General features: G+C 43.3%; 1 protein-coding gene across 1 annotated transcript; it reads left to right on the forward strand.

Annotated features, from left to right (window-relative positions):
* The first annotated feature begins 1560 nt into the window (after positions 1-1560).
* LOC133372820 (basic phospholipase A2-like) lies at positions 1561-19015 on the forward strand. Its single transcript, XM_061601901.1, has 4 exons — positions 1561-1600; positions 10096-10240; positions 13567-13673; positions 18762-19015. The coding sequence occupies exons 1-4, from the start codon at positions 1561-1563 to the stop codon at positions 19013-19015; spliced, it is 546 nt and encodes a 181-aa protein (XP_061457885.1).
* Positions 19016-23240: the final 4225 nt, after the last annotated feature.

A 23240-nucleotide genomic window follows, 5' to 3' on the forward strand; every position in this document is an offset into this window, starting at 1 on the left:
CAGTAGTCAAGGCGAGAGGAGACCAGGGCATGTACCACCGATGGGAGCAGATGATTGTTCAGCCCAGCAACAGTATTACTGACCAACAGCTTCTTAATTGCACCTTAATTACTTAGTTGTCATTCTCAATACCTTAAATAAATACCTTCTTTTCAATTTTACCTTCTTTTCAATTTTAACTGCAAAATAAATCCCTTCTGATCATTGACCATGGTATCCTTCTGGGCCGGCTTGGTGAGATGGGTATCAGAGCACTGTTTTACAGTGGTTCTGATCCCATCTACAGGGTTGTATACAGAGAATAGCATTGGGTGATTGTCTTTCGGCCCCCTGGCAGCTGTGCTGTGGGGTGCCGCAGGGTATTTTCTAATGCTGTTTAACATCTATATGAAGACCTTGGGAGCAGTTATCAGGAGATTTGGGGTGAAGTGTCAGCAGTGTCCTGATGATACCCAGCTCTATTTCTCTGTAACATCTGAAACAGGAGAGGCCGTGCAAGCCCTGGACCAGTGCCTGGACACAGTGGTGGGCTGGATGAGGGCCAATCAACTGAGTCTGAATCCTAGCAAGTTGGATCCCAAGTTCAGATAATTGGTCAGTTGCCTGCTTTGGATGGGTTTGTACTCCTTCTGAAAGAACAGGTTCATAGTCTGGGGGTACTCCCGAATCCATCTTTGTCGCTAGAGGCTGATGTGACCTCAGTGGCTAGGAGTGCCTTTTACCAGCTTTGGCTGGTAAGAGAGTTGCAGCCTTTTTCATACCGAGATAGCCTGATCACTGTTGTCCATGCGTTGTTTACCTCCAGGCTGGATTACTGTAAACCACTCTATGTGGAGCTGCCCTTGAGGTTGGTCTGGAAGCTGCTGCTGGTACAAAATGCAGCAGTAGCTCATTGCTGTATCATCACCATGTTACCTGCTGCTGAAAGAATTGCACTGGCTGCCTATTCGCTACCAGGCCAAGTTATGGTTTTGATATACAAAACTCTGTTGGGACCAGGGTACCTGAAAGATCGTCTTACCACTTATAGCCTACTCAGTCACTGCACTCTGCAGGTGAGGGCGTCTTGCAGATTCCATCTTATCAGGAGGTCCATGCTGTACAACATAGGAAGTGGACCTTTAGTGTTGTGGCACCAACACTTTGGCATTCCCTCAAATTAAATATTAAACAGGCACCATTTGTGTTATCTTTTCAGTGCCTACTCAAGACCTTCCTTTTCAACAAGCCTTTTGAGACCTTATCCTAGTCTGTGTCTGTGTTGGAATTGCTTTTAAAGATGTTTTTAAAGCTTTTTTTAAAAAAGTTTTAAAAGATGTTTTGTTTTAATATATTTTAATGTCTGTTTTTAAGATGTTTTAGAGTGTTTTTAGTGTTTTGTTTGCTGCCCTGGGCTCCTTCTGGGAGGGGGGAGGGGATATAAATTTAACTGAATAAAGTTTTGATTGTGGGGAAATCTGTAAATTTTATGCACACTGATGAGCCGCTTGCTTCCCAGTGCATCATACTGATGGGGAAATTACTTCTTCCTCCTCTTCCTCTTCCTTCTTTGTCCCAGATATGAGGCAACTTCTCTTGACAATTATCCTGGGGACAAGCGGTAAGTGCTAAAAAGTCCCCACTTTCTCTGCCACCTTATCCTGAGTCAGACCCTTAGTTCCTCCAGCTCAGTATTGTCAACACAGACTGGATTTCAGGCAGGGTTCTCTCCGAGCCCTTCTTCTACCTGAGACCTTTTGCATGAAAACCATGTGCTTTATCATGAGCTACTGGGAATGGGAATGTAATGACAACCTGGTCAAAGATCAGGTGATACATTGACAGTTTCTGAGATTGTTTCAATGACGTGTTCTCCGACTCAGATGCCTTCAGTATTATCTTGACAGCACAAAAAAGCTAGGTATGACCTCTGTATCCAGTGATCTGGATATGGAGTCTGAGGTTGCAGGGGCACCAAATAGGAAGCCAGGTCAGAGCTCAGAGCTGACTGCTGAAGACAGGAAAGACCATTGCACCTGAGGCTGATGGAGAGGAACCCCCAGAGGAACCTCCCAGACCAGCAGGGGCTACAGGTCTAGAGCCTGGACCTTCATGGGCACCATCATCTTACCCTGGATGACCCCCACAGCACATCACCAGTATTGTGGCACAGGGAGTGCACTAAGAGGGAGACTATGGAACAGAGGAGGTGTACCTGTCTTCAGGCGAGAGGGTTGGCCCTTTGCAGTTCTGAAGCTCTCTGTAGAGGGTGGAGCCTTGAGGAGGTAGGCTAGAAACAGAAGCCTACAAGGCCTCCATCTGCTCCAGACTCTTGTTGGAGCAAGCTATTCAGTTGGAGTTCTCCATGGTCTAGCAGCCTTGCCTTGAACCCAGAGCTTGGAAAAGTTACTTTTTTGAACTACAACTCCCATGAGCCCCAGCCAGCATGGCCACTGGATTGGGCTGATGGGAGTTGTAGTTCAAAAAAGTAACTTTTCCAAGCTCTGCTTGAACCTAGCCCAGGCTCCAGACTGCCCTGCCACTTCCAGCAATGGACCAGAACACGTCACTAGGGTTCCACTCCCCCATCCCAATGCCAAGGAAATCCAGCAGCTACTTATGAATGCAAATAGGTCAGAGGAAGGAGCCATCTAGTGGTCCAGCAACCTGTTTCTCACAGTAGCCAATCAGATGTCTCCAGGAAATCCACAAGAAGGACATTAAGGCAATAGCCCTCTCCCACTGTGTCCCATCTAGTATTTTCCACCTGATAATTTTTAGGATATCACCTCTGAATCTTGAAGCTGAGGGTTTATGCACAATAGTGCATTGGCAAATTCAGAGGTGCAGGGTCCCTTCATCATAGTCACACCATGTCCTCTCACAGCCACACCCCCTTTCCCACTTTGCCCTCATGTCCCTCGCTCTCCATGTCATCTCCAAGTCTACACTCCACTTCAACAGACATCCCTAGGAGCTAATCAGCATGAAAGGGGAAGCTGTGTTAGTTACTGAGAAGAGTCTTCTCAGTGGCTGATTCACCTCCTTTCACTCTGATTGGCTCCAAACAGCACGAAAGGACAAGGATGCTTTCTCACTGGCTAACATGCTGTCCTTTCACGATGGTTGGCTGGGACCCTGTTTCCAAAATAGCAAGGGGCCTAATGCCCTCCCATGACCCTGGATGACCACACCCCTGTTTATACAACCATTGTGGCTGATAGTTCAACAGTAGCACACACATAAAAATGGAAGTCTTTCAACAAAAACACAAAACTCAGTATATCCAAAGGGTACGCTCTCAAATTAAGTTAGGGGAAACATGAAGGTAATATAGCTCTCTCTCAGAGCAGCTGGTAATCAGTGGTATGCTGCCTGGAAGCTGGAAGACCCACATAGCCACCATAGCTATTGTTCCAATTTCATTGGCTGACCTCGACTAATGGCAGATGTGTGTGAGGGTCCTCTAAACCTTTATTATCTTCTGTTATGGTTTTTCCCTAAGGCTCCTTTTTGCACTGTTTTCAATTGCACTCTACAATATCCTTTTTTCAGATGGGGAGCCAGAACTGGATTAAATATCTCAAATGTGATCACAGCATAGTAATATGATTTTAGTTACAGAGACACAATCATCCCTCCCACACAAACACATTGCTGAAGGCAGTTGCAAAGAAGATGTCACCGGCTATTGTTGCATTCCTTCATCCCACTTGTGCCTCCAATGGAAAGGATTTTGTGATTTAAAATGTGCCCTGCTGATTTAATCAGAAACAACAGCAGGACAAAAGAAATATGTATTTGCACGTTGGGATGGGATGCCACTCTTGAACTAGGTACAGACGGATTTGACAATCTGTGTCTCTTTTTTCTCCACTCTTAAGTTCATTTCTCCACATTTCCACATTTTAAATTGAATTTTTAAAAATCATCATGAACATTCATAAGCATTTTAGTGCAAATTTCTCCTAATATACACAGCATTGTATTCAATTTTACCTAATACCACCGTTTAAGACCCCCTGGCCAAATATATATACACATTTTTGCAACATGAGTTCTCCTTCCCTCTCTAGGATGCACACCTTAACGTGGTGAGGGGGTTTGAGAGTTTCGAAGAAGCTGAGAGCAATGCCGTCAGGAGTCTAGACCAAGAGGCTGGACTCCTAGCAGGGGCACCCAAGGCGGAACTGTCAAAGCTGAGACACCAGACTAAGATGCATCCAGACTCACAAGGAAGGCAATGGTAAACCACCTCTGAATGCTTTTTACCATGAAAACCCTATGAACAGAGTATCCAAAATGCAACATGAGATAATGCTGAAAGATGAAACCCCCAGGTCAGAAGGCACTCAAGCTACTGGGGAAGAACAAAGGACAAGTACGAGTAGCGCTGTGACTAACTATGCAGCTGGGTCAAAACCAAAAGGAAGCCCAGAGGCTGATGCGCACAGATGCGAAAGGAGAGTCCGGAGTTCTCTGACACACACAATAGGAACATGGAATGTGAGAAGCATGAACCAGGGAAAGTTAGAAATTGTCAAGCAAGAAATGGAATGTATCAACATTAATGCTTGGCGTGATTGAATTAAAATGGATGGGAATGGGACATTCTCAATCAGGCAACTACAAAATATTTTATGCAGGAAATGAGAAATTAAGAAGAAACGGAGTTGCTTTAATAGTATTTTAAGGTCTGTTTTTAAGATGGTTTGATGTGTTTTTAGCACTTTTGTTTGCCACCTTGGGCTCCTGCTGGGAGGAAGGGCAGGATATAAATCAAATAATAGATAAATAAAATAGTGAGAAGTGATGTAGCAAAAGCAATTAGGAGCTATAACGCAAGGTCCGAGTGAGTTATATCAATGAGATTAAACGGGAAACCTATTAACATAATCATCATCCAAATCTGTGCTCCAACGGCAAACACAGAAGAAGAGGAATTGAAAAGATTTTACGCAGAAGTACAGGAAGAAATTTTTCACACACCCAAACAAGATGTGCTAATCATCATGGGGGACTGGAATGCAAAACTAGGAAACAGAGAAGAAGGAATTGTGGGGAAATGGGGCTTAGGAGATAGAAATGAAGCAGGAGAAAGACTTATTGAATTCTGTGAAGCCAATAATTTGTTTCTTGCAAACACATTTTTTGAGCAACTGGAAAGACGACTACTGTACATGTGGACATGACCAAATGCTCAATATAGGAATCAAATTGATTATATAATTGGAAGCAGAAGATGGAGGTGTTCCATATTTTCTGTGAAAACAAGACCAGGGGCAGACTGCAGTACAGATCATGAACTGGTAATATCAAAAATCATAGTAAAGCTAAGGAAGAACAATCATAATGCCAAAATACAATTTAAATAACATTCCAGAAGAATATAAAGATCACATAAGGAACATATCTGAGGTTTTAAACTTAGTTGACAGAGAACCAGAAGAACTAAGGAGTGAAGTCAAAGACATTATCAGGGAAGAATGGAAAAAGACAATACCTTTAGTTAAAAAGAGAGAAGTGAAGAAATTCTTAAAATGGTTAAAGAGAGAAGGAAAGCAAAAGCAAAAGAAGAAAGAAACATAGAACCCTAAATGTAATAATACAGCGACTAGTACATAGGGACAAAGAGAACTATTCACTAATAGGCAAAAAACCTTGCCGGTTAAGAATGTACCTATAGCCCACAGATATTTCTATCAAACTTTAAAAAGCAGGAAAATTGCACAACTATAGTGAATGCACCAGGGGAGCAGGAGACCTGACCTCCTCTCTGAGATATTGTACTGCCCTTCAAATTTGTCAAAATGCAAACACAATTTGGGTTGGTATTTCACAGTCCAATCCACTTGCTGTGTAGCTTGGAAGAATTTGGTAAAATCTGGCCATTAATTTTAATAGGTCTACTCTGGGTAAAGATTAGTGCAAAAAGCCCTATATTTAAAATGAGCTTGGGACCATGCAAAATGACTCAGATGTGGATCTTGGTCACACCCCCTCTTCCCAGGCCAGCTGCATTTTTATTTTAAATTAAGCTGCCTGTCATCACATGAGATCCCACACTGGGGTTCAAAGGCTGTGCAGCAGTGGGTAGGGGAGGAATCTGTGGGTCTTCCAGATCCCATAATCCTTGACTGTTGGCTAAACTGGCTAGGGCTTACTCTCAGCTTTTGCTTCCTTTAAAATCAAGAACTTGTATAATGTGGTCACTTTCCCCCAGAGTTCACAGAACTGCACCCTCATTCACCAAGTCATCTCTACTGGTTAGAATCAAGTCAAGGATAGCTGTTCTTCTAGTTGCTTCCTCCACTTCTGTAGGAGAAAGTTATCTCCAACACAAGTCAGGAATTTATTGGAGGAAATTTGGCAGGATTTGTCTCCCAACAGATATCGGGGTCATTGAAATCCCCCATTACTACTATATCATGCCTCCTCAAAACATTGGCAATTTGCTTTTCAAAAGTTTCATCATGTTCTTCTTGGATGGACTCCAACTGCCATGTTCCTTTTATTCCTTGCACCAATTATTTTAATTCAGATTCTCTTTGTGGAGCTACCAAGCTCATCCTCCTGTATTTGTATGCAGGGATATATATTTTTAACATATAACACGACTCCGCCTCCCTTTCTATTCCTTCTGTTCTTTTTGAACAAGTTATATCAATTGCTGTATTCCAGTCATGGGAGATCCCACCAAGTTTCAGTTATACCTATCAAGATGTATTTACTCTCCTGTATTAAGAGTTCAGGTTCGTCCTGTTTGTTTCCCATAGTCTGGGCATTAGTATATATACATCGAAGACCATGTGATTTAGGCCTGGCTGCCTTCTTACATTTTTATGAAGGCTATTACTGGTCCCCATTAGAGCCATTCACTCAATTCCTCTTACTGTGCACAGGCCTTTGTTAGTTGTTATCACCAAATTTATGTCTCTCTCCCCCTTGGGATTCAATTTAAAGCTCTCCTGCTGAAGTTCTCCAATGCTATGGCCAAACACATTCTTCCCAGTGCTTGTGAGGTGCAACCCATTACTTGCCAGCAGTCCATTTTCCAGGAATAGCCATGCTGCCAGAATCCAAATCTCTCACGTTGGCACCACCTTCGAAGCCAATCATTGTCCTGCTCAGGGCGAGAGCCACGAGTTGGAGAGGAAGGTGAATGCAATTCTTGTTTTATTAAAGTAACGGATACATCAAAGGCAGTTTGCTTCACAGAAGTTCCTATGCTAACTCACTACAATTCCCTAACTAAACTCTACGCATGCTCTGCAGCGTATGGAGTAAGTTGACTCAGCACCCAAACCTGAGAGCTGCAGTCTTAAGTAGGAATAGTCTGGGATTGTAATCTCTGACTCCTTCGCAAGCCCTGCCTCTGCCCTGTCCGTTTCTTGTGGCGTCGAGAGCGAGGTGAAGGGGGGCGTGCTTCCAACTGCTCATCCGAAAGAACCGGCTCCTTAGCAACAGGCTCGAGGTCAGGGGGTGGAGACGCATTTGAAGCATCCCGAGAGCCGCTTGGTAAAAGGGGAGTCAACGCACGCTCCAAAACATCGCCTAACTGCTCTTTGGGCATGTCTGGGGGCTGCGCGCTGTCCTCTTTGGAGGCAGCGCCGTCTATGGGAATTGGCACAAAGTCAAACTCACTCCCTTCCCCAAGGTCTTGAGGAGACTCAACAACTACTGGGTCCTCCGTGCCTTCTAACTGCTGGGGAACCTGAAACTCATGCCTTTCCCCTCCCTGGGCCTCATGAGACAGCTGGGGCTCAACAATCATTCACCCAGGGCATTTTTCTTTCCCTTCTAAGTACCAGAAGGATGGGTGAGAAAACTATCTGGGCCCCAAAGTCCTTGAGTTTCCTTCCCAGAGCTTCAAAGTTTGATGTGATTTCTTCATACATCCGCTTGTCAGTATCATTAGTTCCCACATGGATGAGAACAAAGGACTATTGTGACGGAAGGGTTCCCATCACTCATATCCCTCATGCATCCTCTAGGGAGACAGCATATCTGGCAAGTCCATGGATCTTCTCAGCATACTTGGGTTTCAATCCCACACAGTAGGAAGGCTCCCACTACTAGTACTCTTCTCTTTTCTTGTTGTGGGGCATGGTCTCATTGCCTCAGCTTGACTGAGCTTCAGCCTCTCGCTCGCTGTTGCGTGGGGTCTCCTGTAATTCTTCCCCTGCATGCTATCTTCTAGTCTTATCCTCAAGTGCCTGGAAGTGGCTCCATAGCTTCACCAGGAGCTCTTCTACTCCTGCCACCCTTTTCCATGGAGTTTCTCCACCTCTCCACAGCAGTCTCCTCTTCTGCTCTAACATGCTGTTGTTCTTCCACCTCCTGTACTTCTCTTTGCTGCTGTTGTTCCAGCATTCTGTCTAAGAGCTCTTTCTCTTCTCTCATACAGCGGCCACCCACTGTTCCAGGCCCCTCACATTTTCTTCCAACAGTGCCAATTTTCTTCCAACCAGCTTGCACTTGTTGGACATGTATGCCACGTTGTTCTCAGGCAAGAAAACAAACATGGCACACACCTTGCAGGTCACCACCCTGGAGTGTCCTTCCCGTCCATAGTCCCTACTGCCTTTTCTTTCTTTCTTTCTTTCTTTCTTTCTTTCTTTCTTTCTTTCTTTCTTTCTTTCTTTCTTTCTTTCTTTCTTTCTTTCTTTCTTTCTTTCTTTCTTTCTTTCTTTCTTTCTTTCTTTCTTTCTTTCTTTCTACTTGTATTGGAATGACCTGTGCTTTGTCTTGTCCTCCTTCAGGGTAGATAGGAGAGTCCCACTGGTATGTGGTGCGCCGTGCAAGGGAAAAAATGGTTAGGGACCTCCCCTGCCAAACTCCTCCACCAAACTCCTGTTAGTTCTCCCTGTTTGCTTGCTCTCTGAGTGCTGGCTTGTTTCTAGATCTTCTGGACCAGCTGACACAGCTTCCTCTGCTCTGCTCAGTTAGGAGTCAGGAAACAGACTCTGGAGAGCTGCATTGCAAAATTTCATAGAATAGTAGAGTTGGAAGGGGCCTACAATGCCATCAAGTCCAACCCCCTGCCCAATGCAGGAATCCAAATCAAAGCATTCCCAACAGCTGCCTCTTGAATGCCTCCAGTGTTGGAGAGCCCACTATTTCTCTAGGTCATTGGTTCCAGTGTTGTATGGCTCTAACAGTTAGGAGGTTTTTCCTGATGTCCAGTCAAAAACTGGCTTCCTGCAACTTGAGCCCATTATTCCGTGTCCTGCACTCTGGGATGATCAAGAAGAGATCCCGGCCCTCCTCTGTGTGACAACCTTTCATGTACTTGAGGAGCGCTATCATATCTCCCGTCAGTCTTCTCTTCTTCAGGCTAAACATTCCCAGTTCTTTCAGTCTCTCTTCAAAGGGCTTTGTTTCCAGTCCCCTGATCAACCTTATTGCCCTCCTCTGAAGCTGTTCCAGTGTCTGCATCCTTCTTGAAGTGCAGAGACCAGAACTGGAGAAGTGCACATTTTGGAGGATAGCTGTGTTTCAATTCACATTAGGGATGGATGAGAAATTCGATTCAGTTCACATTTCAATCTATGAAATTTTCACTTCCCATAACAAAATGAGAACCAGAAAACAGCCATTGTTCAAATTTCACATTTATTAAAGTTGTCACCAACCAACCAATGTTTACAAAAATGCATATGTGCATAAAAATGAATTTATTAGTGATAGCAACATACAAAAATGCATTATATGATGAGAAATTGTTTGCAAAAATGTGTAGATCAGTCAAATCTGTCTGCAAAAAAATTGCTTATTAGGAGAAATTCACATTAAAATGCTGCAGAATATTCATGAGGACTTAAAAAAAAATCTCAGATTGCTGCAGAAATGTGAACTGAATTTAAGATTGGAAAAATGAGAGAGAACTAAAATTGACAGATCTTTCCATCCCTAGTCTGCGTATTGTTTCGAAAAGTGCAAATTAGGTAGGTTTAAATGCAGAAATGAATTTCTCCCTCCTCCCTAAGCTAAACCTAAGCTAAACCTTGACAGATGTGGGATTTACACTTTCTTTCCTTCTTCAAATTCTTGCTAGGAACGTGTGCACTGATGAGGGGTCCCCCTCTTTTCCTCTTCCTACTTTTCCCCTTCCAGCTTTATCTATCACCGACAGCAGCCTGCTCAATTTCAAGGTGATGATCGAAAGGATTACCCACAAAAATGCCCTCATCCATTTCAATGGATATGGGTGCTACTGTGGAAAGGGGGGAAAAGGGAAGCCACGAGACAAGACAGACATGTGAGTTTGCCTTAGTAACACTGTGCCTCAAAAACCACCACAGGCTATCTTATGGATATGCTCAGCAGCAATGGATTGCTCACAAGAGGCAATATGAGATGTTCCTGGTAGGTTGAATCTGGTGCAGAGCTTGGAAAAATTACTTTTTTGAACTACAACTCCCATCAGCCCAATCCAGTGGCCATGCTGGCTGGGGCTGATGGGAGTTGTAGTTCAAAAAAGTAACTTTTCCAGGGCCACTGCTTCAAAAACCAGTGAGTGTCAACAACACATTTACCAGTGTAATGTTGTCAGTGTAACTGTGGGCTCATTCACACGGTGACTTACTGTGAGATTGGTGCTACTTGCATCCCCATTTAATTTGCATGGTTGACATGATGTTGCAAGCAATCAGCAGCTATCACACAGTTTTCCTGTATCAATTCTAATGCGAAAAGGAAAGGAAAAACTGTTTCAGCACCACTGGACTCCTCTGTGTAGGCATTTTGCCTCAATGTTTTTTTAGTGGGCAGGCTCTGTTATGCCTGCTCCCTCCCTTTGCTGTGCAGCTGGCTGTCTACTTTGCTTTTCACTCTCTCTCATATCAGTTTCGTTTCGTGTCAGTTGCACCCCCATGCTCTCTGGCTTCAGTTGGAAGAGGTGTGCAATTGACAAGAAACAATGAAACTGACCAAAAATACCATTCCATTCTCCATTAGCAATATGGATACTCCAGAGGGAGTAAGCATGTAAAATTAGGGGCAGGGCCACAAGGAAACCGTGATACTAAACCTTTCTAGAGGAACACCTACTTGTGTGAATGGAAAACAGCAGATTTGAAGGTAGGAAGTGTGAACCTTGCAAATCTATCGTGATGGCAAAAGCTGCGTCTTTACTGTGAAGTTCAGCTCCCATGTGAATGAGCCCTATGTGTGTATGTGAGAAGGAAAGTGGTAATTAATCCCCCCAAAACAGTTCTTTCTGTTAAAATAGGGCTGAGGAAACCTCAGGCCTGAGTGGGCTCTCTGCTTAGCTTTCAAAACTCTCCCTAAGCCACACCCCTCACTGGCCCTGCTCTGTGCCCTCCTTGAATGCTTTTGCCTGACTGAAATGTGTCCTGGAACTGTGATTATGCCTCTCTTGCTTGCCTGATGGAGGTGTAGAGGGGTGTGTGTGTGTATATATAGACCTTGGTGTGGTCAGAATGTAGCCTACTGTTGTTATTATGTGACTTCAAGTCGATTTGAACTTATGGCGACCCTATGAATCAGAGACCTCCAAGAGCATCTGTCACGAACCACCCTGTTCAGATCTTGTACGTTCAGGTCTGTGGCTTCCTTTATGGAATCAATCCATCTCTTGTTTGGCCTTCCTCTTTTTCTACTCCTTGCTGTTTTCCCCAGCATTATTGTCTTTTCTAGTGAATCATGTCTTCTCATGATGAGTCCAAAGTATGATAACCTCAGTTTCATCATTTTAGCTTCTAGTGAGAGTTCTGGTTTAATTTGTTCTAACACCCAATTATTGGTCTTTTTTGCAGTCCATGGTATGCGCAAAGCTCTCCTCCAACACCACATTTCAAATGAGTTGAGTTTTCTCTCATCTGCTTTTTTCACTGTCCAACTTTCACATCCATACATAGAAATCGGGAATACCACGGTCTGAATGATCCTGACTTTGGTGTTCAGGGATACATCTTTGCATTTGAGGACCTTTCCTAGTTCTCTCACATTGCCCCATTTGCCTTTGGCTCCTCCCATCGCTGGCATGCAACCCTTAGGAGGTTCCCCATGAGGAAATGTGGTCCCTGGGCTGAAAAGGGTTCCCCACCCTTGTGCTAGAATAATAAAGCTAATTTATTAAGACAGTTTACAAGAAAAAGAAATTAGGCTGCTTTCACACATAGAGCTGATTGCATTAGTTTAACTGATTTAAAAGATAGCACTTCTGTCCCAATTTCTAAAATTCCTTTCACACTGCAGTACCTGTTGCGTTAAGGAACAGTAGCTTTTTCAGCCAATATACCAGCATTTTGCACAACTGTCAAATGCAAAGAAGTCGGGATCATTCAGACTATGGTATTCCCAATTTGTATGTAGATGTGAAAGCTGGACAGTGAAAAAAGCGGATAAGAGAAAAATCAACTCATTTGAGATGTGTTGGAGGAGAGTTTGCAGATACCATGAACCGCGAAAAAGACAAATAATTGGGTGTCAGAACAAATTAGTGAGCCAGTGTGACGTAGTGGTTAGAGTGTTGGATTACGGCCTAGGAGACCAGGGTTCGAATCCCCAGTTAGCCATGAAGCTCACTGGGTGACCTTGGGCTGCCTCCCAGCCTCAGAGGAAACGACCGCTGAATACTGCTTACCATGAAAACCCTATTCATAGGGTAGACATAAATCAGAATCGACTTGGGCAGTCCATATCATATATCAGAACAAATTAAAGCAGAACTATCATTAGAAGCTTAAATTATGAAACTGAGGTTATCATACTTTGGACACATAATGAGAAGACATGATTCATTAGAAAAGACAATAATGCTGGGGAAAACAGGAGGGAGTAGAAAAAGAGGAAAGCCAAAGAAGAGATGGATTGATTCCATAAAGGAAGCCACAGGGCTGAACTTACAAGATCTGAACAGAGTGGTTTATAACAGATGCTATTGGAGGTTGCCGACTCAGAGGGCCGCCAGAAGTTGTAACAGACTTGAAGGCACATAACACACACACATTTTTGCAAGTAATTTATCCTAAAATAGTGCATTGTCTATGTTATTTTATCTATATTCATTTTTATGCACATTTTCCTCTACTATATGCATTTTTGTAAACATTGGTTGGAGAATTCCATTGCAAAATCTGAATAAGTGAATTTTGAAGGGTGGCTGTTTTCAGTTCTCATATTGTTTTGGAAAGTGTAAATTTGATAGTTTTAAATTTAAATCAAATTTCTCATCCATCCCGACCACTAAGTGAGTTTAACTAAGCACTACAGTGAATGTGTGTGTCAGTTTACTTCTGCTCCTTCTCTCCCCACCGTCAGCGTTGAGATTGTAAGCACCTTGCGGCAGAGGCCTAAGTGTTTCCATTTGTTCATTTGTTTTTTTGCTTACACGTTAAAATGGCATGCAGTGCTGTGAAATAAACAAAGAACAAAATGAGACAAGGTAAACTTGAGATAAGAAACACACCATTGAATACCTGTGTGGGCAGGACCTCATAACAATGTAGCCTGGGACGGGGGCAAAGTAACACAGGAACACTGAAAACATGGAGAGGGGCTTCCTATCAGCAGCACGTCCTTCTATACTCCTTTTCCTCTCTTGCTTATCTCTCCTTCAAGGTGCTGCTACACCCATGACTGCTGCTATGAGGGCTTACACAGCCAGAATTGTCACCCATACATTGATCACTATAGATACCTGATCATCAGCGATGACGTTCTCTGCAGTGAGTAGCAGTCAGAAAGTTCTGACATTTTTCTTTTTCTCACCCACCTCCCCCACTGCAAAAGAGGGCTATTTTGCAGAATTTTCTCCAGATTTTCTCCCCCAGTTATTTCTGGAGGCCACCCATCTTGCAATGGAACCTCAGGTGTGGGGGCAAATTGTAGCCCTCGTAAGCTCGTCTGTCTGGCCCACAGGACTTTCCCCAGACAGAATCATACTCAGATAGCACATCAACGGTTCCTTCTCAAACTGGGGGGAGGTAATGTGTGGGGTGCCGCAGGGCTCGGTCCTTTCTTTTTATTAATGACTTGGATGAGGAGAGGCAGGGAATGCTTATCAAATTTGCAGACGATACAAAATTGGGAGGGATAGCTAATACCCTGGATGGCAGAAACAAAATTCAAAGGGATCTTGATAGGCTGGAGCATTGGGCTGAAAACAACAGAATTCTACACCTAGGGGAAAAAAGCCAAATGCACAGTTATAAGATGGAGGGTACTTGGCTCAGCAATACTACATGCGAGAAGGATCTTGGGACTGTTGTTGATCACAAGCTGAGTATGAGCCAACAGTGCAATGTGGCTGTAAAAATTTAGGCTGCATTAACAGAAGTGTAGTTTCCAAATCGCGTGAAGTATTGGTTCCCCTCTTTGCAGCACTGCTTAGGCCTCATCTCAAGTATTGTGTCCAGCTTTGGACATCACACTTTAAGAAGGATGCAGACAAACTGGTTCACAGGAGTGCAACAATGATGATCAGGGGACTGGAAACAAAGCCCTGTGAGGAGAGACTGAAAGAAATGGGCATGTTTAGCCTTGAGAAGAGAAGACTGAGGGGAGATATGATAACACTCTTCAAGTACATGAAAGGTTGTCACATAGAGGAGGGCCGGGATCTCTTCTCGATTGTCCCAGAGTGCAGGACATGGAATAATGGGCTCAAATAGCAGGAAGCCAGATTTCGGCTGAACATCAGGAAAAACTTCCTAACTGTTAGAGCAGTACGACAATGGAACCAATGACCTGGGGAGGTGGTGGGCTCTCCAACACTGGAGGAGTTCAAGCGGCAGCTGGACAGTCACCTGTCAGGTATGCTTCAACTTGGATTCCTGCATTGAACAGGGAGTAGGACTCCATGGCCTTATAAGCCCCAACTCTATGATTCCATGACCACACCCCCTTCTTAGTCACACGCCTGACTTTGCTCTCTCCTTGAGTGGTTTTGCCTGACTGGAATGGGCCCTTGAAGTCTTGCTTGCCTGGTTGGAGGATAGAGAGAGGTGTAGAAACTGGCCTACTGTACCAAAAGTAAAATTCACACTTCTTGCTCTCCCCACTTTTGCCTCTGGCCCTGCCCTCCACTGTCACGTGGCTCTTGGAAGGTTGGCCACAAGGGAATACGGCCCTTGGGCTCAAAAACGTTTCCCCACCTTTGCCCTACAATAATACCAGGTCCAGGGCTGCAAAACACAGTTTGCAAAAGCAGCAGCAGGAAAAGCAAAAAGGGAGGATGGGGGATGAACAGAAAGAGAAAAGGAAGAAAATACGCTCCTGCCAGTGGAAAGGCAAACACCTCCTCTAAGAAATTTGGGGAGATGTCCCTCCCCCTCATTTCTCTGCCCACCAAACAGGAAGGAAAATGTCAAAAGGCCATTTTCACACAGCTTTACTTCAGATTTAGGAGGTGAATGTGGCATTTAGTAAGGCACAGAGGCAATAGCTGCACTCCACAATGTGCAGAATTCTGTGGAATAGCCTCCTTTTTCAGCAGGGGAGGCGACTACTCCCAAGGGCTCAAAATTAGCAAGAATCATAGAATCATAGAGTTGGAAGGGGCCTTGTAGGCCATCGAGTCCAACCCCCTGCTCACAGCAGGAAATCCACAGCTAGAGCATCTCCCGCAGATAGCTGTCCAGCCTCTGCTTGAAGACATCCAGCGAAGGGGATCCCACCACCTCCCTAGGCAGTCGGTTCCATTGCCGAACCGCCCTTACTGTCAAGAAGTTCCTTCTAATGTCCAATCTGAATCTACGCTCCTGCAACTTAAAACCATTAGACCTAGTCCTACCCTCTGGGTCAGCAGAGAACAAATCTGTACCCTCCTCGATGTGACAGCCCTTCAGGTACTTAAAGAGTGCAATCATGTCACCCCTCAGCCTTCTCTTCACCAGACTGAACATGCCAAGTTCCTTCAACCTTTCCTCATAAGGCTTGTTCTCCATACCGGCTATCATCCTCGTCGCCCTCTTCTGAACTCGCTCCAACTTGTCTATATCTTTCTTAAAATGAGGCGCCCAGAACTGAACACAGTATTCCAGATGAGGCCTGACCAATGCAGAATATAGTGGGACTATTACTTCCCTCGACCTGGAAACTATAGCTCTGTTTATGCAGCCCAAAACCGCATTTGCCTTTTTTGCCGCAGCATCACACTGCTGGGTCATGTTTAACTTGCGATCCACTACAATTCCAAGGTCCTTCTCACACGCACTACTGCTAAGCCGAGTATTTCCCATCCTGTACCCGTGTATTTTGTTTTTGTGGCCTAAATGCAGAATCTTGCATTTGTCTTTACTGAATTTCGTTTTATTAATTTCAGCCCAATTTTCTAGTCTATCTAGGTCCCTTTGGATTTTATTCCTGTCTTCCATTGTGTTAGCTATCCCTCCCAGTTTTGTGTCATCCGCAAACTTCATAAGGCTTCCCTCCACCCCATCATCTAAGTCATTGATAAAAATGTTGAAGAGTATCGGCCCCAGGACAGAACCCTGTGGCACTCCACTCGAAACCTCCTTCCAGTCCGAAGCAGAGCCACCGACGACCACTCTTAGAGTACGGTTTTCCAACCAGTTGTGAATCCACCTGACAGTATTTCCATGTAGTCCGCATTTGACCAGTTTGCTAATCAAAAGGTCATGGGGGACTTTGTCAAACGCTTTGCTGAAATCTAGATAGATGACATCTACAGCATTTCCACCATCTACTAAGCTAGTAATCCGATCAAAAAAAGAGATGAGATTAGTTTGACAGGATTTTTTCTTGACAAACCCATGCTTGCTCCTTCTAATCACAGCATTGTCATCTAGATAGTTGCCAGTGGACTCTTTGATTATCCATTCTAATATCTTTCCCGGTATTGAAGTCAGACTGACCGGCCTGTAATTCCCCGGATCTTCTTTTTTACCCTTTTTAAAGAGCGGGACGATGTTTGCCCGTCTCCAATCCTCCGGCACCTGTCCCGTTCTCCAGGATTTCTCAAAGATGATGGCAAGAGGTTCCGAGAGTACATCCGCAAGTTCCTTCAATACTCTGGGATGAATTCATCAGGCCCTGGAGACAGAGAAGGGAGAGCTGGGGGTGGGCTTGAAGGTGCCCACGCACAGTTAGCACATGGACAACAGACTGAGTGGACATGCAGCTCACCTGGCCTTGTTCCTCAGTGTGTTGTATTTCTATTTAAATTGTAGTAATAATTTCTAAATTTGCTCCTTTATAAATTGGCATATGCAAGTTATATGAAAATTGGTGTTCTCTTATGTCTTCTAATTTTTGGGTGCTACATTTCCTTCCTTTTTTGGTTAATAATAACAACAACAACAACAACAACAATAATAATAATAATAATTTTCTTTATTACCTGCTCTTCACTAGCAGGTTCCAGGACAGATTACAACAATTTAACATTCCGTATTAAAATCAGTTAAAACAAATTACAGTAACTAGAACAGAAAATGTGTATACAATTTACGTATGTATTTGTACACATTTACACATGCATTTCTCCTCCTCTATGTATTTTTGGAACCAATTTTCCCATAAAAGAATCCATTTTTTGCTGCGTTATTTCCAGTAATATGCACAGATTTCATGCGCTTTTCACTAATACGTATGTTATATTGCAAAATTCAGAGAAGTGCAAATTACGAAGGAAAGCTGTGTTTCAGTTTGTGTCCTGGTTGTGGGAGGAAGCCAGATTTCGACTGAACATCAGGAAAACTTCCCAACTGTTAGAGAGGTATGACAATGGAACCCATGACCTCGGAGGTGGTGCGCTGTCCAACACTGGAGGCATTCAAGAGGCAGCTGGACAGGCACCCGTTAGGTAAGCTTTAACTTGGATTCCTGCCTTGAGCAGGGAGTAGGACTTGATGGCATTTTAGGCCCCTTCCAACTCTGCCATTCTATGGTGTGCTAATTTATGTATAGGTGCCTTTTGGCAAATTAAATGGTGGGTGGGTGCTTTGCTGCCTGTCAGGAGAAAAGGATGAGGCAGAAATTCAATTCAGTTTGCATTTAAAGGCAAAGATACCTAATTCACATTTTCTGAAACACGATGTGATCTGAAACATAGCCATCCTTTGAGATTCACACTTCTCTGAATGTTGTGATGCAGATGTCTAACCAATGTGTACAAAACATTGTACACAGGGGAAGGTCTGCATACATACATTAGTGAAATTAACATACAAAAATGTGTCATTGTTAGTGCCAATGACATACAAAATACATTATATATGTGAAGGGAAACTGCTTATAAAAATCTGTATATTTTCATGAGGACTTTTTAAAAAAGGAATTCACAAACCCATGTGGAAATGTGGAGAAGTGAATTTAAGACTGGAAAAAATGAGAGTCTGGCAGAAAACGAAATGGACAGATTGACTCATTCCTACCAGTAAGTAATGTAAAATTGAAAAATGTTTTGAAAGGACAGGGAATTCTGGGGATTCATAGACTCATAATTCTTTAATTGTAAGTGTGTATTTTTTGCACTGGGCTTCGAGCCAGTGTGGCATAGTGGTTAGAGTGTTGGGCTATGACCTGGGTGACCAGGGTTCAAATCTCCACCCAGCCCTGAGGCTCCCTGGGTGACCTTGGGCCAGTCACTGCCTCTCAGCCTCAGAGGAAGGCAATAGTAAAGCTCCTCTGAAACCGCTTACCATGAAAACCCTATTCATAGGGTTGCCATAAGTTGGGATCGACTTAAAGGCAGTCCATTTCCATTTTCAGTTGGTGGATTTTGGGATTCTAATAAAAAGCAAACTATGTCCTGTAAGTTTGAAGTCTTCTCACCCCTTTTGTCTCCACAGAGTACAGGAACAATTCAGCCTGTTCCACATTGGCATGTGAATGTGATCGGCGGGCCGCAGTGTGCTTCAGAAAGGAAGCCAAAACGTACAGCAAGAAATTTCACCGTTATCCTGCTGTCTTGTGCAAAGAAGCCACCCCTAAATGTTCACATGGCAAAAGTCATACTGTAAGGCAAACTGTGATGCACACCAACCAGAGACAGCCTTTAAGGAAAGGAGTGATTTTGGAGATCTCCAGTGGGGAAGGAGGCTGAAAATCATTCTAAAGCAGAAATGCAATTTTTTTGCACGCATGCAAAATTTCTTTTTTGGAATTTTTGAAATCTCTGAATTTCAAAGCATTTCGAAGTTCGATTTTGAACTTAATGTTGAAGGGACACTTCCCTTCCTTGCCCCCCCCCCCGCCAAGGTACATCTTAAGTAGTGACTGGCCAAACTGATGAATTGACATCTTGGTTTCTCACCACCCTAATCACTAAATCCAAGGACATCCATGACTGGAAGTGTGTGTGTGTGTGTGTGAAAGCAATAAACTGTTACTGTACTTATTCATAGTTTTGTATATCAATATTATTTATTTGTTAAAAATGAGTTTTTAAACCTTGGTTTTCCCATCAAGGAAACACCCAGGATACCTAACTGAAGCAGCTAGAATAGAAATTCAAATATTCAAAAGAATTCCACAGAAAGCAGATAAAATGATTATCTTAATTATATTCTGCTCTTCCTCCCATAGAAGCCCAGGGTGGCAATCAAAGAAATTAAAAAAAAAAAAACATTCCAAACATAGTAAAAAAAGGCCCATTATCTCAAGCAGTGATCTCAAATATACAGTTCCAGAAGCAGTGTCTTTCAAATGCTTGGGTCAGAGGTTGGCAATCTTTTAGGACCAGAGGGCACATTTCAAATTTTGAGAGAGTGTTGGGGGCACCAGTCACAAAACGGCTGCCATGGGGCACATGGCATAACACAGAATGGCTGCTATAGAGGGTATGGCAAAAAATAAAATTAGGAGTATTGGTGAAGCTTTTCCCATAACTGCATTTCCATACTAGAAAAGGCTTGACCTGTTGAATTCCTGCCTGCCATACAGCTGTTAAAGACACAAGAACCCTGTTTCCCCCCAAAGCCAACCCTAAACCAAAGCCTAGGCTGCCATCCTGAACCTAGTTACCTGGAAGTAAGCCCCACACAGAGACTTACTTCTGAGTGGACATGGATACCATTGTACTGTAAGTTAACTATACAGTAAATTCTTAATAGTCTTTAGTTTCTGCAAAGCAGGACACATGCCTAAGCCTCTTTGCAAAGTTTTAATACGCCTTTTGGAGGGAGGGGGATTCTTTAACATTCAACCACACTTACTGTGTAGTAGTATTTGCAGAAAATAACTTCTAGGCGCTATCTGATTTCAGGTGAACCCAGCACAGGAAAGATGCATCCTGGTTGCTAGGGAAAAATGAAAGGCAAACTACAGAGATTGCACGGACTAGAAAACATGGCATAAGCAGGAAAAGTGCACTGAAGTGTAGGGGAAACCAGGAATTCCTATTGACTGGTGTTCAAACAACTCACTTATCCATGACAGCTCTGATTTCACTCGTTGGATAATAACATTGACAGGCGGGAGCAGATAGGCTGGCTCATTTCACAGAAATCACTTAGCAGGATACCTGCATATTTTGCTCCATAACTTTCCTTTTAGGAGAGCTAGAGACTTACTCTTTTTTAAAAAAATTAAAGCTCAGATTCTGGGATACCTGTCAGGTGCACCACTGAAGGCCTTCATGGTTGCCATGGCGCCTGCGGATGACAGGTTGGTGACTCCTGGCCTAGGTAAACATAAATGTTTTCAAACTCTTCCTGAAAGTCAGTTAGTAGATATTTAGCCCCTCAAGGGTTGCGCAAAATCCCAGTGCAAAACGTTTGGGCGTGCATCTCTTCTCTCAAATTACTAATATTCTAAATAAGAAGAAAAAAATCAAACTGAGTTCAATTACAGTAGAACTAAATGGATCTTCATAGTAAAATTATACATTTACTATGAAGATCCATTCTGTTCTGATGTAATTGAACTCAATTTGATTTTTTTCTCATTTAGAATATTGATATCCTGCTTTCCAGCCCCAAAAGGCTCTCAATGAGGCTTACAAAAGATTCTCAAAATAAATCTCATACAGCAACTCATATTGCAAGGCGTATCCATATGGAACCAGGATTATTCAGGCTTGTCCTTGTTCTTCTAGGGTCATATCAGGTAGTATATCCTACCAAGCTCCTCTGAGACAAAGAAGAGCAATTGCTCAGCCCATGATGGGAACAAGTTTTCCTGTCCTATGGAGTGATGATGATTTCAGGTTTGATTTCAGATATAAAACAGGGCTGGGGCTAGGCGGCTTCAATATGAGCGACCTCAAGCAGGCATTTTTAACCTGTATGCAAGCTGTTACTTTTGTGTCTAAGACAGATTGCTCTTTGATCCTGCATTCTTGTGACAGAAGAGCCAACAGAAGAATGGCAGGAGGGAAAGAGAATTGAAAGGAAGGGCAAAGTGAGAGCAAGTGACAGGTAGGAATGGAAAGATGTCAGTTTTGGTTCTCTGTTTCTCATTTTTCCATTCTTAAATTCTCCACAGAAATGGAGCAATTTGCAAATTTTAAAAAAAATCCTCATGCATATTCCACAGCATTTTAGTGCAAATTTCTCCTAATAAACACATTTTTGTATGCAGTTCTCACTAATGTACACATTTTTGCAAGCAATTTCGTCTACTATAAAGCATTTTTGTATGTTATTTCACCAACATGCTCATTTTTATGCACACTTTCCCCTAATATATGCATTTTTAAAAACATTGGTTGCTTGGAGAACTGTGGGCTCCTCTACATGATGGTTTAATGTTTGTTTGGTGCTACTCACATCTCCCTTAATTTGCATGGTTCACATGATGTTACTGGCAAACAGAAACTATCATGCAGTTCCCCCCAGTAAATCCGTACTAACCCAATCCTCTGATAATACGAAAAAGGAAGGAAAAACTGTCTTCATCCTGTATCTCTAGTGCTTGCAGATGCTTTGCTCCAATGCTTTTAGGTGCGTGTGTCAATCGTTCCCCTCTCCATACCCACTTCCTCCTCCTCCCTTTGGTCATTTTATTTCCTGTAGGCTGAAAAATTCCAAGCTCCTCTCCCCATTCTGCTGGCCTTTTTTATCTTGCTGCAAACAGTGCCTTATTTTTCTTTTCCCCCAACTAATGCACAAAGGAATAACACTGCTCAAACAAAGATTTGTATTTCAGCTATATTGTACAGTGAAAATACAAATAATCGCACCTTTGGGGTTTTTTTAAATGAAACTTACTGGTAGAAGAAGCAAAGCATGCTAAGTAATCAGAGGGAATGGAAATGTTAAATTAGAGGGCATGGTCATTAGGAAACTGCATGATTGATCTGTGAATAGAACACACTGTGTTTGCAGCTGGCATTGAGCCTTTACTGTGGACGGTGCAAGTAGAAAACAGAGGTAAAAACAGCATCTTTAGTACAAAGTAATTCTCCCACGTGAATAAGCCCTGCATTATAAAATCTGGATATATGGAAATTTCAAAGGATGGCTACAGTTCGGTTCTCATGTTCTTTCACAAAGTGTAGATTTGATAGGTTTGGCTTAAATGCGAACTGAATTGAATTTCTCCCCCATCCAGAGTGACAGATAGACAGTTGGAAAATGAAAAATAGAGTGGGGCGCTGGGCTTGAGGGCAGAGATTGAGGGGGAAATGAGATAAGGGCAATATTAAAGAAGAGGTAGGGTAGCAATTGTTAAGTTAGTCAGGCCAGGAAGCTGAAACTAGAGCTATAAGAACCCTGAACAGAATGACCGCTTGTGCAGGATGCTCTGTTCCTTAATCAAATTCAGGAGAAACAGTGGGATATAAATTCAATAAATAATGTTTGTGTTCTGCTCTGGTCAGGCAACTGTATCTCAGACCATGTCTCTGGGGTAGACGTAGGAATATAAAGAAAGAGTCCTGCTGCTGCTGCTCTTTGTAAGGGTAGAGAGTGAGACACGCTTAGGGCCCGTCCAAACGACGGGAATGCATTAGGTTGGTGTATGGTGAGTGTGTGTGAGTACAGACAGGGAGGTGTGTTGATGGAGGGATGCGTATCTGTGGAATAGCAAGGCGTGGATGTGTGGAGACCGGGGAAAGTTTATGTCAGTATATGCCAGGGGGGTCGCATGTGTGTAATGTGTATGTGTGTACAAGGGGACATGTGCGTGTGGTTTGGGAAACGTGTGCGTTAAGCAAGGACACAAGAGTGTGTGAATAGGGGGACGTTTCTGTGTCTGGGGGCTGTGTGTATGGAGGGGCGTGTGTGTGCATATAGGGCAGAAGAGTGAGTGAGTGAGTGAGTGAGAGAGAGAGAGAGAGAGAGGGATGTGCTAAAATTCCACCCACTTCACATTTGATACAAAATTTT

Source organism: Rhineura floridana, chromosome 18, assembly GCF_030035675.1.
Source record: "Rhineura floridana isolate rRhiFlo1 chromosome 18, rRhiFlo1.hap2, whole genome shotgun sequence".
In the NCBI taxonomy this organism is placed as follows: domain Eukaryota; kingdom Metazoa; phylum Chordata; class Lepidosauria; order Squamata; family Rhineuridae; genus Rhineura; species Rhineura floridana.

What these genes read in the sequence shown, in the direction of transcription:
- LOC133372820 (XM_061601901.1), top strand. Translation starts at nt 1,561, where the DNA reads ATGAGGCAACTTCTCTTGACAATTATCCTGGGGACAAGCG. An exon ending in AATTATCCTGGGGACAAGCG is followed by an intron (nt 1,601 to 10,095) that starts GTAAGTGCTAAA and finishes TTCCCCTTCCAG; the next exon opens with CTTTATCTATCACCGACAGC. An exon ending in CCACGAGACAAGACAGACAT is followed by an intron (nt 10,241 to 13,566) that starts GTGAGTTTGCCT and finishes CTCTCCTTCAAG; the next exon opens with GTGCTGCTACACCCATGACT.